General features: G+C 43.3%; 2 protein-coding genes across 2 annotated transcripts in view; one reads left to right on the top strand and one right to left on the bottom strand.

Annotated features, from left to right (window-relative positions):
• The window catches only part of MOB3B (MOB kinase activator 3B), a 198,079-nt gene that overhangs the window by 4,339 nt on the left and 171,671 nt on the right, over positions 1-22,069 (top strand). The gene's annotated exons all lie outside the window — the stretch shown is intronic.
• IFNK (interferon kappa) lies at positions 790-1,492 on the bottom strand. The gene has a single exon (XM_004761776.3). It carries the CDS (start codon positions 1,414-1,416, stop codon positions 790-792), a length of 627 nt encoding a protein of 208 aa, XP_004761833.1. The 5' UTR covers positions 1,417-1,492.

Genomic DNA, 22,069 nt, shown 5'->3' with positions numbered 1-22,069 from the left:
GAAAATGCCATCCTACAAACTATATAATTTCAAACAAACCAAACTGAGAAGCAAATAGGACAGAAATTTCACCTTTTTTTTTTTTTTTTTTTGAGGGCAGGGGGTAGAAAAGAAGGGTTTTAACTCAATGAAAGCTTGTATAAGTTCCTTTATACATGCTCAACTATCACAGAATACCCAGCCTTGGCAGCATGACAGTTAAATCACTGAGGTGTTACATTTTGCAACATTCTCTCATTCATATCCTCTAACATTGGCATGGTGAAGTTCAAAGGCCATAGAGCAATGCAAGTAAAAAATAGCAAAAGAAAGAGAAAGAAAAGAGTAGAACATGGAAAGGATCTTATTCCTTTATTTAAAACTATCTTCAGGGGAACTTGGGTGGCTCAGTGGATTAAAGCCTCTGCCTTCGGCTCAGGTCATGACCTCAGGGTCCTGGGATTGAGCCCGGCATCAGGCTCTCTTCTCAGCTGGGAGCCTGCTTCCCCCACTCTCTCTGCCTATTTGCGATCTCTGTCTGTCAAATAAATAAATAAAATCTTTAAAAAAAAAAAAAACTATCTTCAGAACTTTCTAAGAAGACTGTTGGTGCCCAGCGGTGGTTGGCACTTCTTAGAAAGGTGGATGTAGCTGATGTCTCAAGGCCAACTTTAGAGACAGCAAACATGACCTAAATCACCGCCACCAGTGGTGGGCTGGCTTATAGGATAGCCCAAAAATTCTTAAAAAGAAGACAAAGGAGAGGGAGATGTTGGAGAGAAAGGGAATTTTAATTCTAAAAAATATACCTTATTTCTTCCTGAGTCGGGCTGCAAATTTCTGAAAGTAGTAGAAACATCTTCTGATTTCCGCTCGGATGATTTCCCAGGCACAGTGACTGTATCTCTTTTCTTTCAGGAAGTTGTCTATCCTATTGAAATACCGCCTCAGTTCTAGGCTGCTCAGCTGGGGGACCAGAGCTCCTGACCAGTTCATTCCGTCTTCTGTCATCTCTTTCCAGTCTTCCTTTTCCTGCTCCTCTTCCTCCAGGCATTGTTCCAAGTACTGCAGTTGCTGATCAAGTCCGATTTGGATCTGTTTCAGATAGTCGCTTTCCCAAGTGGATTTGAGGGTGTACTGACTGAAGATATTGAAGGCCTGTATAGACATTTCATAGAAGGCCTCCTTGATGTACCTTTTCACAGGCTGGGTGTGTGACAGGATCTCTTGGGGCAACTCAAACGCTTTGGTTTCGCTCAGGCACTCTGCAGGAAAGGAGCTGCTCGTACTGCTTAGGAGTCTCAGGTTTTGCCAGGTGACTTTTCTCAGGTGGAAGTGCAGCAAGTTACAGTCCAGAGAGAGGATGCCAGTGATGAGGAGACCCACAAGGCATGCAGGCCACAGACACTTTCGAATCACGTCAGGCTTTGTGCTCATTTTTTTTTCCCCTCAAGCTAAAAAAATCCACCAGACTCAGGGTTGACAGTGATGTTTTAGGTCTTAAGTATCCCGACGTGTGCCTTTTATACACCTGAATAATCTTCGGTGGGGAGGAGTTTTCTCATTCCTCATTTTATGTTTCTCAGGGTTTCAGCCCCTTTCCGTTGCCTCTGAGGTTTGTTTTGACTTTGGGTGATGCTGACTTTTTCTTTAAAGTGAGCAAAGCATTACCGTTGCATTACCTTAGTAGTCGGGATGACCCATCCCAGGACTCCAGGATTGTCATAACAAGATTAATGCAGACTGTTTCAGAAAGAACTGAAAGTCCGGACTCTATACACTCATCCATCCAACCCTGTTACATAAGAGGGCGAGTGATCTGTTAAAGAAATTTATTTATTTATTTTTTGGATCTGGCCATGTAGCCAAACGGCCTCTCTCGTTGAGTTAATCATAGATGTTGGCCAAATGACTTTAATTATTTGATTGCAAGGCCACCAGAATAGAACATAGCCTAGGTTTCCCTACTCTTGTTGAATTAAGCTTCTCTATTTGGATATTTTCTCTTTTTTAATTTTCCTGGGTCTCAAAGAAGATGAAAAACAGAGTTGGTCAGTTTGAGCATGGCACTTACTGTAAGCTGGCTTGGTTTTCTGTTGTCATTAGAAAGTGTTGTTACGGGGCACCTGGGTGGCTCAGTGGGTTAAAGCCTCTGCCTTTGGCCCAGGTCATGACCCCAGGGTCCTGGTATGGAGTCCCGCATCCGGCTCTCTGCTCAGCAGGAAGCCTGCTTCCTCCTCTCTGACTGCCTCTCTGCCTACTTGTAATCTCTGTCTGTCAAATAAATAAAATCTTTAAAAAAAAAAAAAAAAAAGAAAGTGTTGTTACTCTGCAACTAACCTTTCCTTTAGTTAAACCCAAACTAGCACCTCCCACGGCTGCCTAATGTTTCCCACGCCTCTGATACCCATCATAGAAGTACTTACTACATATATTACACTATGTGTGCACTCTCTAAATAACTATTTCACATATTCTATGCGGTGACTAACCTGGAAAACATTTTGAAAACGAGCCCTTTAATATTTTATAATTATAACAATATACATTGTTTTTTTTGTGTGTGTATTTCTTTGTGTATTTCTCCCTGCAACCTTCCTAGAGAGCAAAATGGTGATATGTATCCAACGACTTAAAAATGCACATGGTCTTTGACTCAGCAGTTCTCCCTCTAGGAATTTATCCCCAAGAAATAATGATGGACATCTTTAAAGACTTCGCTGTCAGGAAGTTTATCATACAAAAAGAAAAGAAAGGGAAAACAATTTAAATGTTCAGTAGTAGGTAGGTGGTTAAGTATATTTGGTCACTTGGGTAAATTCACTTTGTAGTTTAAAACCAAGCTTACTGGACGCCTGAGTGGCTCAGTTGGTTAAGCAGCTGCCTTCGGCTCAGGTCATGATCCCAGCGTCCTGGGATTGAGTCCCGCATCGGGCTCCTTGCTCGGCAGGGAGCCTGCTTCTCCCTCTGCCTCTGCCTGCCATTCTGTCTGCCTGTGCTCGCTCTCTCCCCCTCTCCTCTGATAAATAAATAAAATCTTTAAAAAAAATAAAAAAATAAAAAAGTAAAACCAAGCTTACATGGGTAGTATATAGAGGCTGACAGTATGTTTGTGAAATACCTACATGTGCATATATGTGCAGAAAAAAAAATCTTTTTTTAAAAATTTTTAAAAGATTTTTATTTATTTATTTGACAGAGAGAGAGAGAGATCACAAGTAGGCAGAGAGAGAGGGGAAGCAGGCTCCCTGCCGAGCAGAGAGCCCAATATGGGACTCGATCCCAGGACCCTGAGATCATGACCTGAGCCTAAGGCAGAGGCCCAACCCACTGAGCCACCCAAGTTCCGCTCTAGGATACTTCCAGAGGACATGTGAATTTACCCCAAGACTCAGTTCTCATTCCATAGAATAGCACAGAATATGTGGGAGTTCAGTGCACCATGTTTGCAACCTTTTAATAAAAATATGTATGTTTATATATATATTTATGATTAAACATACACACAGTCTGTAGAGTGCAAAGCATCTCTGTAGGCCATACCTTCTTATATAGCTCATACAACTTCTTACGTCTAAAGCTTGTTACCTTGTCCTAGAAGGAACTGCTTGTCCTTTTGGGGGCTTTTAAATGTGTTGTCTGCCTCTGTTATGGCTTTTTTAAAGGGCATAATTGTGGATTTCCCAACTTTGTGTATTTCTCCCTGCCCTGCCCACTTAGAATGCTTAGACTTCCTTGCACTTGAGACGGTTCTGTCTTACTAAACCAAACTCAGAGTTTGTTCAGTTGAATTACTACGCTCCAAGGTTCTGCTCACAGTTGATGGGGGCGGCTACAGATGTAGCTGTTGTCAACCATCTTGACAGTTCCTCTGTTCTCTGCCATGTACAGTTTTGTCATTTTATCCTGCTCACTCCAAATTTCTTCCCTTTATAGTCATTCCGTATCTCATCCTTATTTATTCAAAACTGTATTTTGAGCTAGTACCACATGCCAGTCACTGGGTGGGTCTTGAGGATGAAGAATAAGGTAGAGTGCATGATCTCAAGGAGTCCATGAGTGAAGAAGCAGGCACATTCTGAGCATTTTGGCTGGTGTAATTCATAGGTCTTCCCTACAGCATGGGCCTCATCCCCATGTGCTGTAAATGTTAATTGATGCTGATGGTGACAAGATTCATGACAAAAAAGGAAAGATGATTGACATGGATATCTTCCCCTTTCCACTGTTAGCTTTTAAAAAGTTCTTATCTATGTCTAATTTTGCAAATAAAAATACAGAACACCCATGCAGTATTTGGGAATTACCTATGCTAAAAAAAAAAAAAAATCACTCGGCATTTACACCACATTCCAATTTAACTGGGTGTCCCATTATTTTACCCAGTAACCCTGTCCACTGTACAAACTCCCATTGAGCTTTTAGAGTAGAACTCAGACATGAAACCCTTTACAGGAAACTTTGTCTCTGCTGGCTGTTCACCTCTCGGAGAGGTGCATTCAGTTGTATAACTCCGTGCTGACTTTACTTGTATATATTTCCCTAAAAACTGTGCATAGCACACTCCCAGGGGGCACCTGTCATGCTGAAAATATTACATGTGCACGCACATGTGTTCAAACACACACACACACACACACACACACACAAATTGCTCTGATCAGAAGTATTATTGGATGATCAGTCATTGGTCTTGTCTCTGTTCTGCAAAAGCCATGCCATGTGAGTATATCTCAGAATATCAGGAAAATGGAAAAGAATAACAGTGTAAGGCAGTGTTTTTATCTGCAAATTTTTGTGTTAACAACTGCTCCATCTGTCATTAGTAATCTGTGTGTTGCCATAGCTAATGGTATTTCCATGATATCTGCTCTTATTTCTTATTTCTGCTCTTATTTCTTATTGAGATCATTTATATGTGGTCAGGGGCTGCCCTCTTGCCGATAGAACCGTGTAAAGCTTATGAGCTACAGGGTGAACAGTAATGGGCAAGGTACAATTTGTTTGACAAAGTGGTGAGATGAGACATTTTAGTCTAGACAGGATTACTGTGATTCAGCCTGGGAGCATTTAGTATTATTCTCTGGTAGGATTTATTGCTGTCCTCGAAAAGGCAAGTTTCATACCAAGGTGAGTGTAACATGTTGATCATCTATGTTACTCAGTACCTGAAAGTAGGTGGTTCTATTTGTGGGGTCAGAAAGTGATTGAGCCCAGTAGAGAGCTCTGAGATGGGGAGCCATGCATCCCTCTCTGGCAGTGCCCTCCCCAGGCCATGCAGATAATGGTCACCAGAAAGGGGTGTGCCGCCCTTTAGCTCCAGACCAACCCTGAAGCTCGATCTTGGTGTTTGGCTCATTCTCCCTGCCTCTCGCATTGGGGTCAGCCTCTCTCATGCTCTTCTAGTCCTCTTCTTGGCTGGTCTTTTAATGATGTACCTGATCTAGAAATTTGTAATGACTACACAAGTAGTACATGGAAATGTCTTTATAGTAAAAATTTGAACACTGTAGATAAAGGGAAAGCTCTGCTTGCCTGCTCAGCCTCACGCCATGCTGCTCTCCCAGAGATAACTGGTTGTTAGTCTGATACATGTCCTTATTCCATACCTGTCTCCCCACTAAACACAAAGTTCTGTGAGCACAGTACAACTGGCTTGCTTGCCGTCCTCTCTTGACTGTACCGCAAGACCTGCAGTGATGGGGAGGGACCCAGATCACTTCCTTGGATGATATGTGGCCTGGTAGTCGGGAGATTCGTGTGTATTTTTGACAGTTGCTAAACCGACGTTATAAAAGTTCTGATGTGCTTTAAAGTTTAATCCTGTAAGTGTAACTCTGACTGTATATATGATATCATTTGCATATAATCTTAACAATCTACATTATGAACCTTTCATGAGTATGAGGCCCGAGATAAGTGGGTCACCCGGATCAGACGGATCCAGGTGTCTTTCACAGCACCCGGCAGAAGGTAGGTGCTGAGTAATTATTTGCTGGATGACTGAAAGAATGAAACTGTGTCTCAGTGACAGGGAAATTATTGGGTGATTTGGTTCTTTGAGTGTAGGGATCTGGGGAGGACAGAGTTCAGCATTGGGGAAACTGACAAGTTCACAGAAGGCTGGGTAGGAGCTCCGACCTCCACTGCTTTCTCCCCATGGCTGCTGAGGTCATAAGCACAGCCATACCTGTACAGTCGGGATATCACATAGATCTGTGTTGTTTGGGTGACTCACATGCCTAACTGTCCAGACGGTTATTGAATTTTGTATCCATGGCATCTCTTATATCAACATACTAAATATTTGTTGAATAAAAAACTGCCATGTGATTTCTTAGGATCGTCAAGTTTGCTATGCAAGCAAAACCGAGGTTCTGAGAGCATTCCTTCCCCCAGTATTGCCACTTCCCTGTTATAGTAAATGCTCCCAGTAGCTTTGTTTGGTTCTCTGGGTTTTGTTTTGTTTCTCATCATGTCACCCTTAAGGAGGTCTTTGGACAGACTTACCCTGGGTTCTAGTTTATAGCCCAGCTTCAGATGATGCACATAGTAACCTGTGTGTGGAATTAATTTTAGCTTTTTGAAAATGATCCCTGTCAAAAAGACATTTACCAGGTGAAGTGAATATTTAAGTAAATAAATATCCAACATCAGTAAAACCTACCCTCAGTTTTGGGATTACCAGAATAGCTTCCACCGGGATCCTTTTTTTTTTTCTCTTGGTCGGTTCTAACCCTAATGGGGCTTTCATGGACTCACTGAGTAAACGTGGATTTCTTCCCGGATCACATCCAAGAGTGCCACAGTCTGGGAAGAAACAGCAAGAGTGGAGTGAGTGATGGACAGACATATCCTTTTGCCTTGGAGATAAACACACACACACACATATTTATATTTATTTATATGATCTATTTATTTGTTAGAGAGAGAGAGCGTGTAAGCAGAGGGTGGGGGAGAGAAAGACTACTCAAGCTAAATTCCTCCTGAGCATGGAGCCTGAGTGGAGCTCAACTTAGCCTTAGGCTTAGCCCCAGGACCTTGAGATCATGACGTGAGCCGAAATCCAAAATCATGTGATTAACTGACTGAGCCACCCAGGCACTCCTATCTTGGATAAATGTTTAAAAGGTAGCTGCCATTGCAGAGATGAGGACAGGGTCTTCTTTTAATTTCTGTCAGCTTGCATGCAGTCATAGGTTTCCTAACATTTATGAATAACAAAGAAAGGCATTATTATGGGAAAATTTAAGTGGACTTTTCTTAGACTGACAGAAGACTCACATGCCTCAATTTTTAGAATTTCTTTAGGATCTGAGCAATGCTTGGGTTTGGGAGTAGTGTCCAGGAATAATCTACTGGAGCCAGAGGGAGTGGGGGAAGGGTCTCTTCTTGCCAAGACCCCTGCCTCTTGGTAGCCTATGAAGTACAGAATCTAAATCATAGAATGTAGGGTTGGAAGGACACTTAAGAGAGATAGACTACTGGGGTCAGAGGGGTGAATTGACTTGCCCAAGGTGAGAGTGCTACTTGGGGACAAAATCAGGCTGACATAGGTGTTCTGACCTCAATACCATCAGTGAAAGCCTTTCACCAGCATGCAGCGAACTCTGTTCTCCCTGCCTCTGCTGAGAGGAGCAGCCCACCTACAGTCAAAAGAGAGGGGATCTTGGAGGCCGGGCACTGTCACTGTTTTGAGGCCAGGAAGGGAGGAACTATAGCTCTTTCTAGTACCTCCCAGTGGCTTCTCAGGTTTGTGGGGAAGGGGATAGCAAAGGAGGAAACCCTGAGTGAAGTCTGCTACCCCTACTATTGCTCAGAGTTATTTAGAATTCTGTAGATAATGACTGGTTTCCCAGGTTCCCGGGTCAGTTCAGGCCTGGAGAAGTGGCTTGGACTGAGTTTTCTGAGAGATTTCCCCCCATTTCTGAAATTAATGTGTTCACGTATTCGTTTACTTGTGTCTTTACTTATGCGGCTTAACCATAATACATGTTCTGTAAATATGTATTGAACAAATAGGTATCTGTTCCACTATTTTACCTTATGACTTTATTTTAATTCAAATTGAATTTCAATCCGTTTAGCGACCTCTTGGTACAACTGTATAGCTTTGAGCAAGTCACTTAAACTTTCTGTGCTTTGTCAGTAAGTAGGGATAATGAGAACCTACCCTAGAGGGTGGTTGTGGAGATACAAATTGCTGAGAACGGTGCCTGGTACATAGTAAGTGGTCATTAAATGATACGCACCATCGTCATTGTCATCGTCGTCGTCATCATCATCATCATCATCATCATCTGTTGCCTGTGGTGTTAGACATGATGACAAATTCCAGGAATACAGGGACAGAAAAGCCAGAGTCGTCCCTGTCCTTGCAGAGGGTCCTGGAGGCAGTGATAGCCAGAGTTGAATCTTGAAAGGTGAGAACTGATGGAAGTTTGAATTAGGACAGTGATAGTAGGTATGGAAGGGAATTACCTAGGAAGTAAGATTGATGGGTCTTAATAATTGATTTGGGATGGGAGGGTGAGGAAGTGGAACTAGACCAGGAAGCAGCCCAGTTTTCTAACTACTTACATTGTGTCACCAAGTAAGAGGAAGCATATGAGAGGAAGAGCAGGCTTAGGGGAGCAACTGGTGAGTTTTGTTATGCTTGAGTTGCTCAGAGTTGTCTATGGGATAGCCAAATGGAGATGTTCATCCAGCAGTTAGATATGTGGGACTAAATGAGGACAGGAGGCTGATCTAGATGGGAGAGATAGATTTGAAATTATTAGCAGAAACTATAGGTGATAATTTAAGACCATAAGAATCAGTTGGTTTGTCTAAGGAGAAAGTTTAATGTAGGAAGAGAAGTGTTAATGAGTATCAGACACTCACACTTCATAAGCATCACCTGTGTTTAAAGAGTGAGCAGTCAGGATGCCTGGGTGGCTCAGTCTGTTAAGCATCTGCCTCCAGCTCGGATCGTGATTGCAAGGTCCTGGGATCGAGCCCTGCATCTGGCTCTCGGCTCAGCAGGGGAGCCTGCTTCTCCCTCTCCCACTCTCCCTTCTTGTCAAATGAATAAACAAAATCTTTAAAAGAAATTGGAAGCAGAAGACAAGGATGGTCACAGAGGCATGAGGAAAATGAAGATGGAATATTTTGACTCTTTATCTGTCTGTGCCTCTTTGTCCAGATGACTCCTCATAATCCTCAATATAGCATCTCAGGCAGCCATTCCCATTTATTTTTTTTTTTTTAAGATTTTATTTATTTATTTGACAGACAGAGATCACAAGTTGGCAGAGAGGCAGGCAGAGGGGGGGCAGGCTCCCCACTAAGCAGAGAGCCCTATGTGGGGCTCGATCCCAGGACCCCAAGATCATGACCTGAGCTGAAGGCAGAGGCTTAACCCACTGAGCCACCAGGTGCCCCATACCATTCCCATTTAAATTACATTTGCTGTCATTGATCTAGACCTAATCCCTTGTTATAGATGAGCTATTTGAAGGTCAGAGAGGGGAATTAATTCATTTAAGCCTAAGGTCAAGGTCCTCGTGCTCTTTTAGCATATACCTTCCATGAAATGCATCTTGCTGGCTAGGTATGTGTCTGTGAGACCTTGGCACATGTCAGCTGGATTGAAACATGATTTGGCTATTTCACTTCTGCCATTTGGGGCTATAGGAGTTGGGGACTGTATTGGTTTCCTGTGACTTACATAACAGATTTCCATGGACAGCATGGCTTAAAATAAGTAATTTATACTCTCACAGTTCTGGAGTTTAGAAGTCGAAAATCAAAATGTCATCATGGCCATTTTCCCTCCAAACCCTCTAGGGAAGAATCTCCTTTTGCCTCTTCTAGCTTCGAGTGGTTGCTGGTAGTTCTTGATGTTTCTTAGCTTATTAGGTGCGTCACTCCGGGCTCTGCCTGCATAGTCATGTGATATCCTCCATGTGCCAGTGTCTCTGTGTCTTCCAGACATTGCCTTTAGGTATTTTTTGGTAGCAGTCTGCATAGTTGTTATTAACAATAGAAGACACTATTTGTTTTGTGGTTACTAAGTATCAAATGTTCATATAAATTGTCATTATTTCTCATACCCACAGTACAGTGCCAATGTTATTACCCTTAATTTAAAGCAGAGGAAATGGAAATATTAAGGGACCTGCCTGAGATAACATAGCTAGAAACCTGCAGAATCAGAATTCAAGGGGCACCTGGGTAGCTCATTTGGTTAAGCCACTGTCTTTGGCTCATGTCATGATCCTGGAGTCCTGGGATTGAGTCCTGCATCGGGCTCCCAGCTCCACAGGGAGTCTGCTTCTTCCTCTGACCTTCTTGAGTAAATAAATAAAATCTTCTTGACCTTCTCAAGTAAATAAATAAAATCTTAAAAAAAAAAAAAAAAAAAAAAAGAATCAGGATTCAAGCCCAGGTCTGTCTGAGGCCATCTTATGTTTTTGTAGAATCTAGGGTTGTAACAGGTTTGACATAAAATCCACTGTGTGTATCTGTGCATTAATAGCCTGTTTCATTCCCAAAAGGATTTGAAGCAGCTTATAAAATACATACAATACAAGAGAATACAAAGTATTTAAAGAAACCAGAGTTGAGGGAAAACATGTGTAAGAAAACAAGATGAAGTCAGTGGTACAGTTGAAACGAAAGAATGCATGTCATAATGTCCAGTGTCATTACTAAAGAGGATGGCAAATCTGCCCCTGGGCTTTCTAGAAGCAAAGAGGAAATGCAGGCTGTTAAAGTAATCACAATGTCCAAAAGGTGAAACAAACCATCAGCAAAGCTAAATCCTTAGGAGAAACAAAGCTTTTCTTGGTACCGAGTCCTGGGAGGCATTTCTTCTATGGGTATTCAAGAAGAGAGCACAATGAAATGTCCTGGGTAAAGACGCCAGCAGTCATCTTATAGGACTGACTACCACCACATGCGTTGCAGGGACGATTCGTGTAACCTCCCTCTGTGGGCCGATATCACATTGCTCATGGGCAGTTTCTTGGCAGGCGTTCTACAGGGGCTTACTGACTTTTCTCATGTCGAGTTAGAGAGTGGAGTTCTTTAGTTCAGCTGGATTGGGATAGCATGTCTTCACTGTGGCTTGAAGTGGGGAAAAGTGTGGTCACTTGAGAATGTTGGCTTTCTCAGGGCCATTCAGTTTTGGAGAGACTGCCCTGACATTTCCAGAGCCCGTGCCCAGATCCAATTCTGCATTTCCTATTATATGTACAGAGGAACGTCTGGGAAACCTATTTGTAGGCACAACGCTCCTTCAGTTCATCAGAACTGGGAAAACAAGCTATTCTGTCAGATTGACCCAGTGCCATAAAGCAAAGTGAAGTGTGCACTGGATTTCCATATAGTCGTCGGTTCGACTGCTCTCTCCTTTAAGGGTTTAAGTCCAAGATACAGGAACCCAGGAAGTGACTTATAGTTTTACTCTGCATTGAGGTGACTTTTATTTCTCCTGAAAGAGCTTCTTCCGAAGTTAGATAGCTTAAAATTCAAAGCCAGAATAGTCTTGTGTGATGGATAATGAAATATCAGGACATATCCTTTTGGAATGATCAGTTTTGCCAACTTGGGTAGTTTTCATTTAACAGTTAAGACTCACTGTGTGGAAAGGGCCGAATGGATGGCCCCAGAACTAGAATTTCTTTATGTTCCCAGGAGAGACGCAGTTAAGAGAGCAGAAATTGGGCTTTATAACGATGCCTGCCAGGACAGAACAGTAACACTTAACTGACATATGTGATGGTACAGTTTCTCATGGATGGTCCATTGGACAAAGAATGCTGAAATGATCTATTGCCTACATCGTCCCTCCACTCATCCACCCATCTCTGAGGGTAAGATGCCTGAAACATTACAAAAGGTAATAAAAAAGAAAAAGAGAAAGAAAAGTTCATGTCCTCATAAGGTGTCTAGGTTTCCAGACAATAGAGAATAAAATTACAGGGTATTACAGGTGCTATGAAGGAAATAAAGAGGGCAAGAAGGGAATTGGGGGAGGTGATAGCTAAGTTGAGACTTGAAGGGTGAAGAAAAGTCAGCCATGTAAAGAGCTGGAGGGAGAGCCTTTCAGGCAGAGAAAACCTGATGGAAAAGAATTGGGGATATTCAAGGAAGACAAAGGAGGTTAGTCGCTTCGGAGTGAAGGGAGTGGGGAGATTGGTAATAGGATAGGCTGGAATGGGGTGAGGCCAGAGAGTGGTGTGATAGAAATTGTGCTTTAGAGAGATTGCTTTGGGCACCCCTTGGAGGAACGAACCATCTGGAGAAGGGGCACAAGTGGAAGCAAGGAACCCAGGTTGAAAGTAGATACTTTGTTACACCCGGTAAGAGCTGTGGGGGCCTAGATAAAAGTAGGAGCAGTGGAGATGGAAAGAAGACTGATTGGAGAGGTATTTTCAGTAAGTTATTTGGGATGCGTTTGGGCCAGGGTGAACAGCTGTAATCATCAAAGGCAGTTTTCCAGAAGTGCCATTGATACCGTCTACTTACAAGGTCTTGACTGCATTAACAGGACAGGGTTTTTTTGTTTTGTTTTGTTTTGTTTCTGTATCTTTTACTTATTTTTATATTAACATATAATGTATTATTTGCCCCAGGGGTACAGGTCTGTGAACCATCAGGCTTACACATTTCATAGCATTCACCATAGCACATACCCTCCCCATTGTCCAGCCACCTTATATCCCCACCCACCGAGCAACCCTCAGTTTGGTTCCTGAGATTAAGAGTCTCTTATGGTTTGTCTCCCTCCCTGGTCCCATCTTGTTTCATTTTTTTCCCTCCCTACCCACCACGATCCCCGCCCTGCCTCTCAAATAACAGGACAGGTTTTGAGAACTGGTGGGTAATCTTAATTTGGCATTACACTTTAACTTGATGGCCTTAAACTAGGTTAGGTTCCTTATACTTTGGATAACAAAATAAATAATTTACTTAATTGGACTTTGGTTGCGGTTGAGGCTTAAAATTTCTCAGGTTTCGCTTGAGCTTAAATTTCTGATATATTTCCTACATCTACACAGGACAAATACATATTCCTTACATTTTAACATTCAAATAATGTATTTTTATGATCAGTTTAAACTATGGAATACTATCAGTGGTCAAATATAATCATACAGTTCTGAAGGTAAGAAAGTGACCCTAATATGTCAATTACTACATATAGATAAGAGCCTATAGCTCACAACTCCAATTCTCACCAGCTAGGATTTTTTTAAAAAGCCTCAGAAATGTCTACTTGCATGAATGCTCTGGGACAAACTATCCTCCTTCTATTTTTTAAAAATTTTATTTATTTATTTGACAGCGATCACACAAGCAGGCAGAGAGGCAGGCAGAGAGAGAGAGAGAGAAAGGAAAGCAGGCTCCCTGCTGAGTAGAGAGCCCAATGTGGGTCTCGATCCCAGGTCCCTGGAACCATGACCCGAGCTGAAGGCAGAGGCTTTAACCCACTGAGCCATCCAGGCGCCCCTATCCTTCTTTTAAACACTGGTGCTTAATAGGCTGGACCAAGATATACTTATACCTGAAATCAAGCAATAGCAGACTCTTCTTGTGTCACAGAAAAATTAAATCAATTAAAAGAATATTCTGTATTTCAAGGTTCATTCTCTTCTGTATTTCAAATATTCAATAACATTTAAATCTTTGGCACCTTCGATGGTTTATCTAGAGTAGAACGTAGTCTACAGTGATATCTTGGTTCTAGATTATTTGGTTCTTTTATAAGCTAGCGTCTGATCTGGCGTATAATGATTAGAGTCACTATTTTATAAATAATGTGTCAGTATTTCATAATTTTGTAAAAATCTCAGGACATCCTGATGCTAGCTACTTTAGCAAACACATCCAAGACGGTAAAATGGATCAACCATGATAGAAGCATTTCTTACTTATGTAAAGTTCAGAGCAGAGTTACTCGGGCTGTGGTTGACTTTTTTCCAAGCAGTGGTCAGGGATACAGAAACCTTCTCTCTTGAGGCTCTGCCATCTTCCCTGTGGCCTTCAAGGTTTTAGGGTCAATCTTTGTCAAGCTCAGGCAGAATGGCAAGAGCTGGAGGGGTGTGTATGGGATATTACATGGGCCAGGCTTAGAGAGGCACACATCCCTTCTAGCCATATCCCATCGGTGGGAACTTAGCTATATAGTCATAGTCACAGCTAAGTGCAAGGGTTCCTAGGAAATACAGTCCAGCTGTGTCCCCAGGACGAAGAGAGAACAGTGTGATAAACAGTCCATCTCTGCCATGCTCTTGATCTAGTAGGAGAAAAAGTTTAGCAATCGAAATGTGTTGGCACTGGTATGAGTTGGCTTAGGGGTTGGGCTAGCACAATGGAACACTTTGTAGACACTCAATAAAGATCTAACAGAATCTGTAGGCAGCTTTCTAATGGCATTATTTTCTTTTTTACTGAAAAGCAGCAGCAGAAGTACTGTTGAAATAAAAGATTTTGGTTTTTTTTTTCAAAATTATACAAATAAAAGAAAAATACTAATTTGGTGGCTTTTTCAAAAGCATGTTTTCCTTACAAGAAATACCTTTTGGTAGAAAGATACTGTCATTAACTTTCTTTAGAAAACAGAGCCCATAGCACTTATTTCCCCATGGGGACCAGTATGGAGCAGAAGGTCCTTCAGGATCATCCGTGGGCATCAGCCATGCATCCAGCAGAGTGTTACTAAGTATTCATACAGTGTTCCCCTTTATTGCCAAAAGAATCTTCAGGATATCATTTTACATTATTTTTACTACTGAAGGTGGGTAAGCTATTATTTAGGTGAGAATAAATTATAAATAAATTATAAATAAATTATTATCTTCTAGATAAATGATTTCTAAGAATCACTTCATGGGTGAAAGTGAACCCGTGAAATGGGTTCCCTAAATGCGGAACCTGTACCACGTGACTTTGTATCTGGTTGTTATGCAAGAGATATTTGTTGAGTGCCTACTGTGTGTCAGACACTTTCCAGAAGCTGGAGCTTACTCTGACTTAGAGATCCTTTCTGCCTTGGCCTCCCCAGTAGATCCGAGGGGACTTGGCCAAACAGCCATGGTAGCTGCTAAAATAAGCAGTGGGGACAAACCATTCAGTGTCATCCCCTGCACTGAATACCATTGTGTAGCGGCTTCCTGAAACAATGAAGAAATCAACCAAGACCGGGAAACTCTTCATCAAAAAACTGTGTTTGTTTGTTTGTTTGTTTTGTTCATTTGTTTTGCTGGTCCTGATAGCTGTAAGCTGACTTACTCTAAACCAGCTTATATTTATGGAGCCTATGTTATGAGTGGCATGCTAAGGGAGGCAAAATAGATTAAGAGATGCCCAGTGAGGAGAAATTAAGCTCTGTACAGAAAATGACAAGTACCAAGACTGGGATGATGAATAAATGCTCTGTGAATTCACTGATATACAGAGGACCCCTCTGGCTGGAAAGACAACAGGGAGAAGGAGGCAGTGAAGGATAAATAGAAGATACTCACAGATTTGGATCCTAGTTCTTCCTCTTACTAGCTCTGTGACTGTGGTGGCATGTCTCATCTTATGGAAGCCTCAGTTTCTTTATCTGCAAAAGAAGAACCTTAACACCTCCTCATAGACCTGATGATAAAAATGGAGAAGCTTAGCACTTCAGTGTGTGGAAAAATGGAAAACACTCAGTAAAACCAGCAAATGCCGTAAAAAAGACTCCGTAGATAGTTTTGTGTTTTGTTTGTCTATAAAGTAATGATATTACCTCATAGGACTGTGGTCAAGATGAAATAAGATGACATAACTAAAAGGGCTGGCATAGTGCCTACCGTGTGGCATACATTCTATAAATATTTACTATTATGGAAGGTATAGGTAGATGAGAGAAGGCGTCTGAGACGTATAGAGGAGGCTCATTGCCTGGTCTGCCAGGACGCTAGTACAAAAGATTTGTTGAGGTGTGTAGGCAGTTGATGGTTGTAAAATGTATGAACATAAATGAAGAGCCTCTTAATTAGGGATGCTTAAGGAAAAGTCCAGGATTCCAGAAGAAAACCTGGACTGAGTGAGTGATCCCAAGTATTCTTCTGAGATTCTGTGCTATCTCCCAAGCTTCCAGCGATTTCTGAGAAAGGCTACAGTGAATCAAACAAGCATGTAGCAGAGTGCCAGGTCATAGCTCAGAATACACCAGCAATAAGGCAGTGAACACACTCTTCTCTGTTTTGACAATAGCAACCATTTGCTGAAAGAAGAACTGTTTTAGTTTTCATGTGGCAATCTGCCTAAGTGTTTGATTTGACAAGTAAGGGAGGGAAGCAAAACCCATAAGTCTATTTGGTGACACGCCATTTCCTTGCTCATTTTTTCCCCCTTGAGTTTTGAGAGCTGGAGTCACAGAGAGGGAAAAGAGAAGAATTGGGGTGGGGGGACCCACCTAGCTGTCCAGGAAATGAGTTTCTAGGGGGAACTGAGACACCTAAACAATATGTTACTTCACATACTTTGTGTGTACGTGTGAGTCCATAAGCAGGTTCTGGGTTTGCCAAAGTGCACCTGATGGCTAGTGCAAGAGAAGGACTGACTACTTACTCCCTCATGGCAGGAAGCATGGCTTCAAGCGTTGGGCTTGTAAGAGGACCTGGAGAGGTGTGCAGACACCAGGCAGAGCTATTTCCATGGCATTGACCAGAGTTGGAGGACAATCTAGTGCATCGCTCCCAAAGTGTTCCACGAAATGTTACGAGAGAAGTCAGTTTCTTTCCAGGAGGGCTCCTCCGGACCTTTGAAATGCCAGTATGGATTGTGAATGTCTAAGGAGGGAAAGTATGAATTCTGTATTCCGCAAACTTACTGGAAAGTGGTAATTTTTGAGGTAGAATGTACATCTAGAGCCTCAAGCAGTCCCTTGGAGAAAGCTAATTCAGGATCAGAAACACCAGCCTAGATCATTTCTTAGTTCCTGCCCTTCCCGGGGGATCCAGATAGAAACACAAATGTTTGCAGACAGCTTTGCCTTTCCAGCAGCCAAATGGGGGAGAGGCCACTGTCCAGGAGAACACAGTCATTTGGAAGAACCTGATGGAGGTATGGTAGGGAAAATAATGACCCTCCAAAGATGTCCACATTCAGATCCCTAAAGCTGTGAATATGTTACCTTACGTGTCAAAAGGGACTTTGCACACGTGGTTAGCTTAAAAATACAGAGATATGCCATCATCCTAGAGTATCAGGATGGGCCTATTTATTTATTTATTTATTTATTTTATTTGGCAGGGATCACAAGTAGGCAAAGAGGCAGGCAGAGACAGAGGGGGGGGGAAGCAGACTCCCTGCTGAGCAGAGAGGTGGACACGAGACTTGATCCCAGGACCCTGGGATCATCACCTGAGTTGAAGGCAGAGGCTTTAAACCCACTGAGCCACCCAGGCGCCCCTGGGTGGACCCATTTTAAGCAGAGGGAGGCAGGTGAATGAGGGTCTGAGGAGATGCAAGGACAGAAGCAGAGGTTGGAGGGATATGGGGCCGTGAGTCAGGGAATGTAGGCAGCTTCTAGAAACTAGAAAAAGCAAAGAAATAGATTCTCCTCTAGAGCCTCCTGGAGAAACACAGCCCTGCCACCCATTTTAGACTTTTTTTAAAAAAAGATTTTATTTATTTATTTGACAGAGAGAGATCACAAGTAGGCAGAGAGGCAGACAGAGAGAGAGGAAGCAGGCTCCCTGCTGAGCAGAGAGCTGGACACGGGGCTTGATTCCAGGACCCTGCAATCACGACCTGAGCGGAAGGCAGAGGCTTTAACCCACTGAGCCACCCAGGTGGCCCTTAAGATTTTTATTTTATTTATGAGAGAGAGAGCAGACATGAGAGAGAGCACAAGCCGAGGGAGCAGCAGAGGGAGAGGGAGAAGCAGACTCCCCACTGAGCAGGGAGCCCAATGCAGGGGTGGTGGATCCCAGGATCCTGAGATCATGACCTGAGCCCAAGGCAAACCCTTAACTGACTGAGCCACCCAGGTGCCCCCATTTTAGACTTCTGACCTGCAAACTGTCAGTTAATACATTTTTGTTGTTTTAAACTGCTGGGTTTGTGCTTAGGTAATTTATTACAACAGCCACTGGAAACCACTGCATGGATATAGGTCTCACCTTTCCTGTGCTTAAAGGGTGCATGGATAACATACCCCAGTATTGTTTTAAGACGCTGACACTTGAGGGAGAGGCCAGCCACCTGCCACTATCTGGGCAAGGGGAAACTGCTTTCTGGCTGACCTTCCTCCAGCTCCGTACTCCGCAGGGGCCAAACCTCACTCCCCCTCTTGCTGCCCTGCTTAGATATGTGGTGACAGTCACAGACAGTCACAGACAAGTTCTGAAAGAAGTGCTGTGACTGGTCCCTGGCCAGTGATGTGTCCCTGTCACTCGTGGACTGAAGAGCTCCCTGCCCAGTTTGTGCTTCGGGTACTTACTAATATAATACCGTGTGGTAACTGGAATCTGAACATGGTTGTTGTTGGGCTGGTGTTCCTTAACCAAACCGTGGTCCCTGAAATGCATGCCTGTTAGAACCATACAAACACGAGGACTGCATGTGTTTAGATGATGCCGTAAATCCTGCAGTGTAATTGTTATAACTGGACTGGTGGGCAGCCTTGCCTCGTGAATCCACTGGATAGCAAAGTCTGAACTGTGGCTGGTGCAAGGGTTGGGGATGTGAGTGAACTATGAATTTGAAGTTGAGCAAAGGAGGGGGTGGCTGGGTGGCTCAGTCAGCAGCCAGTCAGTCAGTGTCTGACTCTTGATTTCGGCTCAGGTCATGATCTCAGGGTCGTGAGATTGAGCCCTATGTGGGGCTCTGCACTGGGCACGGAACATGCTTGGGATTTTCTCTCTCCCTCTCTTTGTCCATCCCCTCCCTCCTCCCCTCTCTTAAAAGAAAGAAAGAAAAGGAAAGAAAATAAATCGAGCAAAGGTTAGTGCAGCGCTCTTTGTACCCTGTTTCTAAGGATCACAGCTCAGTTCTCTAGGAAACAAAATCCCGAGTTGCTGAGATGGAGGTGTATGGGGGACTCCTTATGGAACAAATCCTGGCGGCGAAATGAGGGCAGCAGAGCTGGGTAGAGGGAGAGGCTGACTGTGATGCAGGACGGGTGATGGTTGGGGGCTCTGGAACTGGGATGGCACTAAGGCAAGGAGGCTGGGTCTTTGTGTCCATCAGCCAGTCATTGGATGTAGGCTGCCCAAACCGCAGTAGATAAAGTGCCTCCAGAGAGGGGGCTCTCTTTGCATCTAATTCCCGAAGAGGCTCTCAGAAGACAGCTGGCAGGCTCCAGTACTCCTGGCCAGAGATGCTCCAGTTCTAAAGGGATGTGGGCAGCACATTACAGGGTCCACTACACTGATCATTCTGTGATTCTGGTGCCAAACTTTAGAGGGGCCTGAGCACTGTTTCTAGCAAGCGTCAAGTCAGAATCTGGGGCAAAGTAAGCAGAAGAGACGTGCACAGGAGAGCTGCCGGACTGCAGGAGGAGGAGGGCAGGGCCACCACCTTCCAGCCAGAACTTCCCCCTTCCAGGCCTCCTGGGCCTAAATTGGCTTCCACTTGCATTTTCACTTCTGACAGCTTATTAGTTTGAGAGGCGTCAAGGTCTTGTGCCTTGGTCTTGTTTTGGCTTTGTAGAGCACTTGGACTTTGAATTGGAACAGAGGAGGAAGTAACAAAAACTTGAAATAGAAAGTTGCTAGGTTTGACATTTTATAGTCAATTTTTCCTCTAGTAAAATATAGATATAACAAAGAGATGAGGGTGTTTTTGTTTGTTTGTTTTTGTTTTTTTGTTTTTTTCCCTGCCCCTCCTGCCCCATCCTCCTTTTTTCTTTTGGTTCTTAGACCACAAACATATATCAGTTCCTCTGCATTATGGTTACCCAGGCTCCTCAGTCGTGAAGAACTGGATGTCTGGAGTCCGGCTCCCACCTCCCTGAACTGGGAAGCAGAGGAGTCAGTACCTCTCATTCGCTGAAGTGACTGATTAACTCACACTTAAGGTTTTGAGGACAAACCCCCCCTCCACACACACACACACACACACAAAGAGGGGTTGGCAGATCCCTGAAGTCAGTAGAGAGATGATCAGGGTAATAATAGATGACTTTGGCACAAAGGGCTGACGGCATATTTTAGAATTGCTGATCTCAATGCTTAGGCTGAATGCCCGATTGAAAAAAAGGGTTAGTGCACACTTCATGTGATATTCTCATCAGAGAGACTGAAGATACCCGTGCTGCAAGAATTTAGTTTTGATGTCTTGGGGACTGGGTGTTGGGAGGCTACCTGACACAGGCTCTGCATCTGGAGAACCAAGTGTGCCATGTTGGGAGTAGCTGCCTGGAGACGCTGAGTTAGGGAAGATGCTGAGGGCAGGAAGAGCCCCTGGCTCACTGGCTGATGGCTGCCTGACTTTGCACCTGTGGAGCGGGGCGAGGCAGGGAACCTGCTGTGTATTTGGCCATCCGGGAACTAAAGTTTCCACCAACAATCCTCAGTTGGCTGAAGGGTGTTTTTGTTTGTTTTTAAATGATACCCAATGCTTACCTTTAACCCAGGGTGGGATATGTTGCAGTTTTTGAGTCATTGAGAGGTAACGTATTGAATATAAGATGGTAAGTTAAAGAGGTGGTTGTCCAGTCTCTAGACCTTTTTTTTTTTTTTTAAAGATATTCTATTTATTTATTTCAGAGAAAGAAGAGAGAGAGTGTGCACGTGCAAGCACATATGCAGGTTGGGCAGAGGGGCCGGGGTGGGAGTGGGGGGTGGAGAAGCAGACTTCCTGCTGAGTACAGAGCCTGACCCAAGAGGGCGAGGGCTCAGTCGCAGTCTCAGGACCCTGGGATCATGACTTGAGCAGAAGGCAGACACTTAACTGTCTGAACCACCCAGGCGCCCTTCTAGTCTCTAGACTGTAGGGGAAAGTGAAGAATAACTAAACCCCCAAATGAGGCTATGGATATGGAAGAGATAGTGGAATTAGAATGTGTAAATATTCTCTGGTGTTGATATGGTGTAGGAGACACAGATCGCTGATTCTGTCAGTTTAGTTCTAGGTCCTGTGCATCTGGACCAGTTGATACCAAGGTTGTTTTGGTTTCAAATGGAGAATCTCATCTCGTTTGATTTAACAGCAGGCTGTGAAGTATGACAATAGAGCTTAGAGCACTGGGCTTAGCGAATGATGTCTGGAGACTGAAGCTCTACCTAATGGGTAGGGAGAGGGATTGCATGTGTTTGGAAAAAATAAGAGAGCTGAACTGGTGGCAGTAGAGTGAAGGACAAACAGGGTTAGGGTCCTTGGTCTTTATGTTGAGGGTGTGCTTTCCCTGAAAGAGCATCAGGGACTGTCTAGAGGTAAAATGTGGACTGCAATTTTAAAATTTCCTTTTGCCCAGCAATGTCTGTTTTTGTTAAGCAAAAAACAAGGCTGCCCCAAAATACCAACTCTCTGACACTTTCCCTTGCTGGGTGGATATTACTTTGGTTAACATGGAGTCCTCATCTCATAAATAGCATTAAAAAAGATTTTTTTTAGATCATATTGCTGTAATTGGAGTTTTAAATGAGGACTCTTTTCATCTGCTCAGAAAGGACACCTGTTTGTGCTTTCTGTAATTTAAATTGTGTAATAAGGCAGCTTTGCAAAGGAATGTTTTGTTTCTCACAAGAACCTTATAGGTAGAAAGTCGTAGTTTTCCCAGTACAGGGAACTTGAGACACAGAACGAAACTAAAGAAGGAGAGAGTTAAAGTGACTTTGGCCCCACAGTTCTGGATTTCTGGTTTGTGGTGTCCTCACTTTAGTGGGGATTTTTTAAATCATTATTTGGAAGTCTTCAGTAGTTCTGAGGTCTAGTCAGGAATACACAGTATTGAAGAACAAGATGCAATTGTTAGGTGCAGAAGACAGAAATCTAAGTGGAGACTGTCTGCCTAAGATTAATAAAGGTTGATTTTTTAGGTGCAAAATTCACAAACATTTAGAGATCTGTATATTATGAGTCAGTTCAAAATGAAACTGAATGGTAAGGTTAAAATTCT

The sequence above is a fragment of the Mustela putorius genome, unplaced genomic scaffold (genome assembly GCF_011764305.1).
Source record: "Mustela putorius furo isolate JIRA1106 unplaced genomic scaffold, ASM1176430v1.1 tig00000421_pilon_pilon_pilon, whole genome shotgun sequence".
Lineage (NCBI taxonomy): Eukaryota > Metazoa > Chordata > Mammalia > Carnivora > Mustelidae > Mustela > Mustela putorius.
Note: the sequence above shows the minus strand (reverse complement) of the source record. Positions and strands in the feature narration are given on the sequence as shown.